This window comes from Eimeria acervulina, genomic scaffold, assembly GCF_000499425.1.
Source record: "Eimeria acervulina Houghton genomic scaffold, Eah_scaff80, whole genome shotgun sequence".
Lineage (NCBI taxonomy): Eukaryota > Apicomplexa > Conoidasida > Eucoccidiorida > Eimeriidae > Eimeria > Eimeria acervulina.
The window spans coordinates 47501-57500 of record NW_013549593.1 but is presented as its reverse complement, the minus strand read 5'-3'; the positions used below and the strand labels follow the sequence as shown (position 1 = coordinate 57500).

The following is a 10000-nucleotide window of genomic DNA, read 5'->3' as shown; positions in this document are numbered from 1 at the left end:
CGCGGCAGGTCTGTCCTCTCGATAATGCAGAGTGGGAATTCCAGAAGTATGGACGCTGAGGGTTTAGGGTTTAGGGTTTAGGGTTTAGGGTTTAGGGTTTAGGGGGTGGGGGGTGGAACGGGAGAGCTGATCGCCGTGGGCCCTAGGAGGTAAGGTGCTGCTGCTAACAGCAACAACAGCAGCAGCAGCAACACATCTGCTGCTGCACCAGATGCTGCAGCAGCAAATCCTGCAGCAGATGCAGCAGATGCTCTCACGTTGCTCCAGTAGCCCCCGCTTCACCAGCAGCGGCAGCAGCAGCAGCAACTGCTTCAGCCGCAGCAGCAGCAGCAGCAGCATTAGCATTAGCAGCTGCAGCAGTGAGCTGCAGCAGCAGCAGCGTTACCTTCTGCTGCAGCAGCAGCAGCAGCTGCTGCTGCTACATTATCTTTTGTTTTGTTGAATGCGGAAGCAACAGCGAGATTAAAGTCATTAAGCGAGAAGTACCGAAGAAAACCTAAACCCTAAACCCTAAACCCTAGAAATAATATAAACAATAAATATTAGAAATAGTAAACCAATCGGCTAAACCCTAAACCCTATTCTTTGTCTCTCTCTGCCTCTGTCTTCTTTCTCTTCTCTGCTTGTTATTTAGGGTTTAGGGTTTAGGGTTTAGGGTTTACTCTCTTCTTTTGTTTGTTTTTCTTCCTTCATTATTCTGTCTTTATCCTCGGACCCTCGAGTTGCATTGGCTTGCCTACGGTTTAGTGTTTAGGGTTTAGGGTTTAGGGTTTGGGGTTTAGGGTTTCTCGGTGTTGAGAATATTATACTCCTCTAGGATTTAGGGTTTAGGGTTTAGGGTTTAGCGTTTGCCGCCTTTAACCTGCACATTGCATTCCTCCTGCCTCCTTTTTTATCTAATCTAGGGTTTAGGGTTTAGGGTTTAGGGTTTAGGGTTTAGGGTTTAGGGTTTGCAGTCTTTAAGCTGCATTTTTATTTCTTTTTTTGCGTGTCACTGCCAATGAAGAGAAAAAAGTTATAAACGCTCAGCACCTCAATGTACACCCGAAGGGTCTCTCCTGCTGCTGCTGCAGCTTCCGCTGCTAATGCAGCTTCTGCTGCTGCAGCTTCCGCTGCTACTGCAGCTTCTGCTGCTGCAGCTTCTGCTGCTGCTGCAGCTTCTGCTGCTGCTGCAGGAGAGCCCGTCGTTGATATGGCTGCAGCCGCTGTCGTTGCTGCTGGCGTTTTTGTTGCTCTTGTTGCTGCTGCTGTTGTTGTTGCTGCTGTTGTTGTTCTTGCTGCTGCTGTTGCTGCTGCTGTCGTTGCTGCTGCTGTCGCTGCTGCTGCTGCTGCTGCTGCTGCTGCTGCGTCAGTCTCACTGCAGCTCCTCTTTTGTCTGAAGCTGTCTCCATCTCTATTTATAAAAGCGGCTCGCTGCACCCTCCTGCTACTGCTGCTACTACTGCTGCTGCTGCTGCATACGCTGCAGCAGCAGCTGCTACACGCGCGCAGCAGCAGCACAAGCAGCAGCAGCCGCATCAACAGCAGCAGCAACGGGATGAGCAGCAACAGGTGCAGCAAAAGGAGGAAGAGCAGCAGCAAGGGTGAGACTATATTGTGTTGCTGATCTTTTCTTTTACTTCTGTTTTTTATTTGCTTCATGCATGCCCTTGCTGCTGCTGCTCCAGCTGCTCAACTGCAGCACGTGCTTTCTTTATTAATACCCTCAAGAAGAAGACAAACCCGTTCCGGTTGTCTTCGTCTCTGAATAAAAACAAATAAAATAATTCAAATGTCTTACTTCTTTAGTTGCAGCAGCAGCAGCAGATACAGCAGCAACTGCAGCAGCAACTACAACAACAACAACAGCAACAGCAACAGTAACACGAGCTGCAGCTAAAACAGCAGCAGCTGCATGGCAACGAAAGTAGCAGCAGCAGAAGCAACAGCAGCAGCCGCAGCAACAGCAACAGCAGCAGCAACAACACCAGCAGCAGCAGTAACAACAGCAGCAGTAGCTGCGACAGCAGCAGCAATAGCAGCAGAAGCAGCAGAGTAACTGACAGCGACAAAAGATTAGATCTAAGAAATAAAAAATAAATAATCAAACAAAGACAGAGAGACAACAGAATACAGCAGAGATATCAAATAAAATTAAAAATAAAATATAATATAAATAACTAGCAAAGACAGAGACAGACAGAGAGACAGAGACAGAGACAGAGACAGAGAGACAGAGAGACAGAGAGACAGACAGATAGAGAGACACAGAGACAGAGACAGACAGAAAAACAAACCCGCAGAAGCAAAACAGAGAGGAGGTGACAGCGTGACAGACAAAGACAAAGAAGACAGAGAGAGAGTGTGTGTATATATTTATATATATTATTTTATTTAAATTAAAAATAAAATAAAAACAAATAAACAAACAAATACTTACAAAAAGATTAGCGACAGACTTCGGTTGCGAGGCAAACTCACGACGCAGCAAACGGTCCCCTTAGGACTGAGAAAAGCAAAAGAAAAGATATATAAAATTATATTTAATATATATATATATTTAAGTTATATTTAAATATATATATAAATATAGTTTAACTAAATATAATGCAAGCTAATTAAATATCAATAAACAAACGCAAAGAGAAAAGAAAACAAATAAATAAAAAACAAACAAAAAACGAAGACGAAGACATCGCCAGAAACACTCAGCAAAAAAAATTAGTTTATTTAGAAGAATAAAAAAAATAAAAATAAAACAAAACAATCAACAGCATGCATGCAGCAATGCAAACAAAATAAAAAAGAAATACACACAAAAAAACAATCAATCTTCTGTACGAGAGGTTAGTTTAAAACAAGCCGTGCATGCAGTAGCAGCAGCAGCAGCTGCTGCTGCTGCTGATATGCATTGTATTAGAACGTAGCAATATACGCACAGCAGCAGCAGCACCCAGCAGCATGCAGCAGCAGCATGCACACAGCTGCATGCAGCAGGGTGCATGCTACAGCACCAGAATGGAAGCAGCAGCAGCAGTATGAATGCAGCAGCAGCATGAATGCAGCAGCAGCATCAAGAGTAGCAGCATGCATGCATGCAGCAGAAGCAGCAGCATGCTTACAGCAGCAGCAGCAACAGCAGCATGCATGCATGCACCGACTCACTTGAATTCCTCTGCTTCTTTTTTTTCTTTAACGAGTTCTTCTAATGCTGCAAATTCTTTTGAACCTTTTCCCAAGACAACAGAGACAATTGTATGCAGGGCAACCTGTCTATCTACCTTAGCCTGCGAGTGCGTGTGCGGCTGATTGATCGTCAGCATCTGCAGCAGGAAGCAACGAAATAAGAAGAAAATACTCTTTAATTATTCATAAACTTTAGAAAAAGACATTAAAGAAACGAAGAAAGGAACATACGAAAAAAAGAAAAATAAATGTGAGCTGCATGTACACCTGAACGTGACGGTATGATACGTTGATAATTTGAAGATATTTAAACGATAGAATTAAAAGTATTTATTTATATATATTAAAACTAAGAAGAAGAAGCGGCGTGGTGAGTTGAGCTGTACATACACCTGAGATATATATGCATAAAAAGTTTGAAAAGATTGAATTCTTTTTTCTCACCATATCTTTGATTGTAACAATGCGAATGAACTTATAACCCATTCTATTTACTTTAACGAGCTTAACTCCGCTTTCATATGCCTTTTGAATATCTTTAAACCACTGATATAAATTGTTTCCTACAAACTCTCGCTGCAGAGAATTTAATGCTGCAGAAAGAATAAACAAACTTTTCATCATTAATATATATAAGTAAATATTATACATTTAATCGTTTACAAGAGAAAAAGCACATATTATCTATATTTAATCTTATGTTATAAGAATAAATATAAATAATTCTGTAAACAAATAATATAAACAAACAACTAACTCCAAGTCAACGCATGCCTATTCACAGAAACACATAAAAGAAAAATTAAAAAAATAAAACGAATAAACAAACCAAAACAAATAAACAAATAAACAAATAAAACAAATAGTAAAACAAATAAATTAAACAAAAAGAAAATGCAGAAAAAGAATATAGAGAGTAGCAGCCATCAACAAGAAGGCAGACGAATAAAAATAAAAATAAAAATTCAACAAACAAAAACAAATAAAGAAAAACAAAATTAGAATACATCAAAACTTTCGTGAAACCCATGATAACAAACAAACCCCTTTGCAGCTGACTATACCTATATATATATATATATATATTTATATATATATATATGCATTTATATCTACATTCATTCGTATTTGTACACAAGCGACAAAACAAATGAAACAAAACAAAATAAAAAACCGAGTAAAGGTTGTGGGGAGATGCAAAGTAGATGGAGTAAATAAATAAATAGATATTTCTAATAAATTTTTATTATTATTTATTATTATTAGAATACTATTAATATTAAACAACACAGTAATAAACAATAAGTAAGACAGCAGCAATTCACAATAAATAATATTTATAACTCTAACTAGTACTAATAATAAAAGCAAATAATAATAAATAATAACAATGGTACAGAACACCGAAAAATAATACAGAAAATAATAATAATAATAATAATAGTAATAGTAATAATAATAATAATACACAACGATAAAATGTAGTAATAATAAAAACTAACATGAGCAATAAGCAAAAGAGAAAACAGGTGGAAATAAAATGAGAACGAAGAAAAACCCTAAACCCTAAACCCTAAACCCTAAACCCTAAAAATAACAAATACTGGTCTTCTGTCTTGGTGCATACTTTTCATATCGTCTTCATCAAAGTCCACATCGCTGTCTTCATCACTGGATTTGTCTTCGTCTTCTTCTTCTTCTGTTTTACTTTGTTCTGATTCAGAAGAAGATTTTTTCTCGTTTTCTTCTATAATCATTTCGAGCTCGTTAAGTGTATGTTCATCTGTAATGCCTTCGGGTGTAACGACATCTTCTGAAAGTCCGGCAGTCTCCTGATTGATTTCCTCCATCTCATTTAATAAATGTTCATGATCTTCACTGTCTTGTTTGCGAATTAACCTTAGGTAAGCTTCAGGGTCAAGCTTACCTGGCAGTTTAGTATCACTGCCCTCCCATGCTTCATCTCCTGAATCTTCATTTTCCTTCACTATACCATACAGCTGCTTTATTCGTTGCATGCGCTCTCTATCGGGTAACACCTGATATCTCTGAGCTAATTTAAAGACAGAGTTTCGTGCATCTGCTCGCTTGCCTGCTCTCGCCTCTGCAACAAAATGGATCGCCTTCTCATCTATCACAACCCGCTGCTTCTGTAAAGCAGCAAATAACTCAGCTCCCTTTCCCTGCTGCACAGAACGGCGACGGAAGCTGCGAAGCTTCTTTAAAGAAGACTTTGGGGGTCCCTTTGGAGGCGAGCTGAACAACTCGTCGTAGGTGGAAAGCCGTATGGAATCTTTCTTTGAACTCATCGTCGATAAAGAAATCAATCCAATGAAGGAGAAAAAAGAAATATTATACGAACATACGAAATAAAACAAACAATACCGACAAAATAGTCGAAAATATCAAAAATAAATACCCACACACGACTCGCGACCAGAGTGATGGACCGCAGATAAGAAAGCGAAGAAGATCGCAAGTAATTGAAGGGAAAACGCGGATGAATTAAGGCAGAGAGAAGGGACAAGTTAGAATAAAAACATAAAACTACACAACTATTCCTATTTTTCAATATTTTCTTCCCTTTTTCTAATCAAAAGCGCAGGGGTCCGGTGGCAGCCACGTCGCCGCCCGCCGTTCAACTTCTGCGGGTGTACACGCAGCTTCCGTCGGTTGGATTGGAACAGAAAGCTGACATTTTCCCTCATTTTTCTTTTGTAGAAGGTAATAAAACACATTAAAACTAGAAATATAGAGGAAACGCACAAGGAAACATCCCACACTCCTTTTATTACCAGTCTCTTGTACTCCGTATCGATCTGTATGCCAGCATCACAGGCGCTGGAAAATCAAACGATTTGTCCGAAGAAAGAACTTTTTGTGATTTGTTTTGACTTTAGAACTTTGAAAAATACCATTTCCTGCTTGTTTATTCAATTTTATCTCCTTCCTACAGCCCCGAACCAAGTGGAGCGCCCGCACCCTTCCTCTTGCTGTTTAGGGTTTCTGAATCTGTTGTTTCTGCATGCAGTGATCTTCCCGTACGTAATAAATAGGGAAAGTAAAAGGAAACGCCTTACCTAATTTTAGTCAACAAATACTAAACCAATTGGTCCAGTGGACAGGGGGCCCCACGACCGGCGCTCCTTCTGTGTGCGCGTAGCAACGCATGTATCTGTAGCTTTCTATTGGGGTATTAGTTTTAATTAAATGTTTAAAGCTGCATTTTTCATTCATTTAGTTGAGTTTAGATGCCCTATAAACGTATAATCTGCTGCTGAACTTAACGCTCCGCGCTTTGCTGCGCCTGCCGTGCATGCAGGTATTAGACTCCAAAGCGTTGCAAGAGGATGATCTTCTCCTTTTAACCATCTCCCCTCTGCAGTCTCAAGCATTATATACAACTAATTGCATGCATGCATGCAGATAGTTTGAATGTGCATGCATGCCAGTGTACTGCACCATCCTTGTGTACTACATGTGTATTGCATGCATGCAGTTAGTTTTGTATTGCATGCATGCAGTAAGTTTTGTACTGCATGCATGCATGCATGCAGTTGTATTGCATGCATGCATGTAGTTAGTTGTATTGCATGCATGCATGCATGCATGCATGCATGTTCAACTGCATGCAAGGTGTTCAAATGCTGTTGTTCTATTGCATGCATGCATGCTTGCATGCATGCATCTTCTTATCAAGGCGTAGATCGTTTGAATAGCAGCAAATAAACAGGCGTTCGGGGGTCTTTTGAGTTGTGTTTACACAGAGGGAACAACAAGGGGTTCTGCTGCACCGCAAGAGAGAGATATTGCATTTTAATTAAAATAAAAACAGCAGAAAAAGGTCTTTAGGGTGGAGGCAAAAGGCTAATCGCCTTTTCGTATACTCGAAGGAAAGTAGAGAAGAGAAAGGATATATTTTTTTTCATCGTTTGGCTGCTGCGATAATATAAATATGGTAATATTTATATATATGCTGTGTCTTGATACCGCGTTTTGCTGCTGCATTTGTTAGTGCTGTTGGGTTTGCTGCTGCTGCTGCTGCTGCTGCTGCAGCTGCAGCAGCAGCAGAGGGTCCTTTCGAATAGCTTAAAGGAAAACATATTGTCTTATTCGTCTCTGCCTCTAGAAGGTTTGCATGCATGCGAATTCATGCATGCATTCTGCAGCAACTGCAGCAAGCCCCATTTGCATGCAGATGGCTTCTTGTCTCTTATTTCCTTTGCAATTCAATTGCATGCCTGCATGCGTGCATGCATACAATATAGTTGTATTGCATGCATGCAGCTGTATTGCATGCATGCATGCATGCGTGCATGCATGCATGCATGCCGGACTACTGCACGCATTGCATGCATGCAGCTGTATTATATTGAAGTGCATGCACTTGTATTGCATGCATGCACTTCAGTATATATATTATTATTTCTACGAATTCGTGTTGTTGAGGTGTATACACACCCCTTGCCTGGCTGCTGCAGGCCTATTGCATGCATGCAGTTATATGAATGTTGGTCTTGTTGCTTTTTTATGCATGCACTAATGAATATCTTATATGCGGTGTGCTGCTGCTGCTGCTGCTTTTACTGCTGCTGCTTTTGCTGCTGCTGCGTTTGCTGCTGCTGCTGCTGCTAACGGCAGGAAGACACAAATGACGCCACCTCTTGCTGCCTCTCCGCTGTATGCTGTTGTTGTTGCTGCTGCTGTCTTGCTGTTGCATGCGTACAATCTAACCCAGGCTAGCGCTGCTGCTGCTGCTGCGGCTGCTGCTGCTAGCATTATTGCTCCCTGTGCTGCTGCTGGAGCAGCGGCTGCAGCTGCCGCTGCTTATTTTGTTTATTAGAGTAGGAGTGCAGCAGCAGCAGCGAGGCAGAGGACAGAAAGAAGAGGAGTTGTTACTGCTGCTGAGCTGCTGCTGCCTTCCAGTGCTGCTGCTTCTGCTGCAGTTGCTGCAGCTTCAGTCTCCTCAGTTATCACTTCCCTAAGCGTACAACGAAGGAAGCAAAGTTAAAGAATAATAACAGCAGCTGCAGCAGCAGCACCATCAGCAGCAGCAGCAACAGCCCAAGCACAAGCAAAAGAAGCAGCAGCAGCAGCAGAAGCAGAAGCAGCAACAGCAGCACCAGCAGCGGCCACTCCAGCAGCTTTAGAAGCAAGAGAAACATGAAAAGCATCACGAGTAGCATGAGAAGCAGCAGCAGGAGCAGAAGCAGGAGCACGAGCAGCAGCAGCAGCACCAACATGAGCAGCAGGACAAGAAGCAGCAAGAACAGAACCAGAAGCACCATCCTCATCAGCAGCATCAGCATGAGCAGCAGTACGAGCAGCAGCATCAGCAGCAGCAGCAGCAGTATTAGCAGCAGCGCGAGCATCAGCAACAGCACCAGCACCATCATCAGCAACATCAGCAGCACCATCATCAGCAACAGCAGCAGCACGAGCAGCAGCAACAACAGCACGAGCAGCAGCAGCAGCAGCACTAACAGCAGCAGCACGAGCAGCAGCAGCAGCAGCAGCAGGATATGTGTATTGTGCAGCTGACTCGCAGACAGTGCAGGGAGTTTTAAATGCGTGGGGGTCTGCTTCAATGTCGTAGACTTTCGGTATTTGTTTAGCAGCAAGATTACATTTCTGAATAAATTTATCGTTAGACTGAAGACAGAAGGTCTTTGTTGCTGCTCTGCAGCTGCTGCTGCTGTGTTTGTTTACATAATCAACCTCGCAGCGCATGACGGGGCATCGGCAATGACATGCAGCAAGGACCCCTGCAAATGCTGCTGCTTCTGCTGCAGTATATTTATCTTTATAATGCTTTTCTATCAACTCCAGGTAGTTGTTGCTCTCGCTGTCAATACACCCGAAAGCAGGACATGCATTTACATCTTCAAAGTGACGAGCAAGAGCAGCAAGCTCGTCTGCGCTGCAATGCCCTTGGCGAGGGTCTGCTGCTGCATGGCTCTGCTGCTGCTGCTGCTGCTGCTGTTGTGGTTGCGGCTGCTGCTGTTGTTCTTCGCCCAGCTGGTGAGCAGGGGGAGACGTAGCGGGGGGCTCACCCTCAGCTGTTGATGAAGCTGCAGCAGCAGGAGCAGCAGCGGGAGCAGCAGCAGGAGCAGCAGCAGCAGCAGGGCTGGCTTCGTCATGCTCATGCTCCTGCTGCTCCTGCTGCAGGTGATGCTGCTCCTCATGCGGTGCAGCGAGAAGCTCCTCATCTTGATGCTGCGGCTCGGCAGTGGCTGCCTCTCCAGCGTGGGTTGCTGAGGGCTGCTGCTGCGGCTGCTGTGGCTGTTGCTGTTGCTGCTGCTGCTGCGACTCTTGCTGCCCATACACGTTGCTGCTGTCTTCCTCTGGCAGCTCTTCTTCGTGGATGTAAGTGGATTCATCTTGCTGCTGCTGCTGTCTGACTCCTTCGTGCTGCTGCAGATGGTCTGCGTTGCTGGAGTAGCTTAGCATGTGTTGATCATCATCATCATCTGCTTCTTCTTCCATAGGATACTGCTGCTGCTGCTGCTGCTGCTGCTGCTGCTGCTGCTGCTCTGGCTGCCCCCCGTGGATGTAATACTGATCCTGAAAATCTTCCTCATGAAGGGGCTCCTCCCCTTCATGGTATGGCTGGGGCTGCGGCTGCGGCTGCTGCTGCTGCTGCTGTTGCTGCTGCTGGTGCTGCAGGTGGTGCTGCTGCTGCTCAGGTTCTTGATGGTCATCGTAGTAGTTCTGCGGGTCATCATCTGGGAAGCTATTGGGTTCGCTTTGCTGCTGCTGCTGCTGCTGGTCTGCGTCTGCTGGTGCAGCTTCAGGTGTATATACACCTACTGCAGCAGGCTCTCTGTCTTCGTTT

At 43.5% G+C, this 10000-nt stretch overlaps 4 protein-coding genes across 4 annotated transcripts in view; 1 reads left to right on the top strand and 3 right to left on the bottom strand.

Moving 5' to 3' along the window:
* EAH_00013880 (Ring box protein, related) overlaps positions 1-963 on the top strand; it is a gene marked incomplete at both ends in the record, with an annotated part of 1738 nt that extends 775 nt beyond the window's left edge. Inside the window, 3 exons of the mRNA XM_013394373.1 lie at positions 1-8; positions 103-149; positions 957-963. The exon at positions 1-8 is cut by the window's left edge and continues 88 nt beyond it. Of these exons, the coding sequence (XP_013249827.1) occupies positions 1-8; positions 103-149; positions 957-963 (62 nt within the window). The remainder of the gene's footprint in view (positions 9-102; positions 150-956) is intronic.
* A 152-nt stretch (positions 964-1115) lies between these two features.
* On the bottom strand, positions 1116-1391 carry EAH_00013870 (hypothetical protein; the record flags this gene model as incomplete). Its single annotated transcript, XM_013394372.1, has 1 exon — positions 1116-1391. One exon carries the CDS (start codon positions 1389-1391, stop codon positions 1116-1118), a length of 276 nt encoding a protein of 91 aa, XP_013249826.1.
* Positions 1392-3140: 1749 nt separating this feature from the next.
* Positions 3141-5474, bottom strand: EAH_00013860 (hypothetical protein, conserved; the record flags this gene model as incomplete). Its single annotated transcript, XM_013394371.1, has 3 exons — positions 3141-3302; positions 3610-3728; positions 4793-5474. 3 exons carry the CDS (start codon positions 5472-5474, stop codon positions 3141-3143), a joined length of 963 nt encoding a protein of 320 aa, XP_013249825.1.
* Positions 5475-8172: 2698 nt separating this feature from the next.
* Positions 8173-10000, bottom strand: part of EAH_00013850 (Proteophosphoglycan ppg1, related, related) — a gene marked incomplete at both ends in the record, with an annotated part of 2046 nt that continues 218 nt past the window's right edge. The window contains one exon of the mRNA XM_013394370.1: positions 8173-10000. This exon is cut by the window's right edge and continues 218 nt beyond it. Within this exon, the coding sequence (XP_013249824.1) occupies positions 8173-10000 (1828 nt within the window).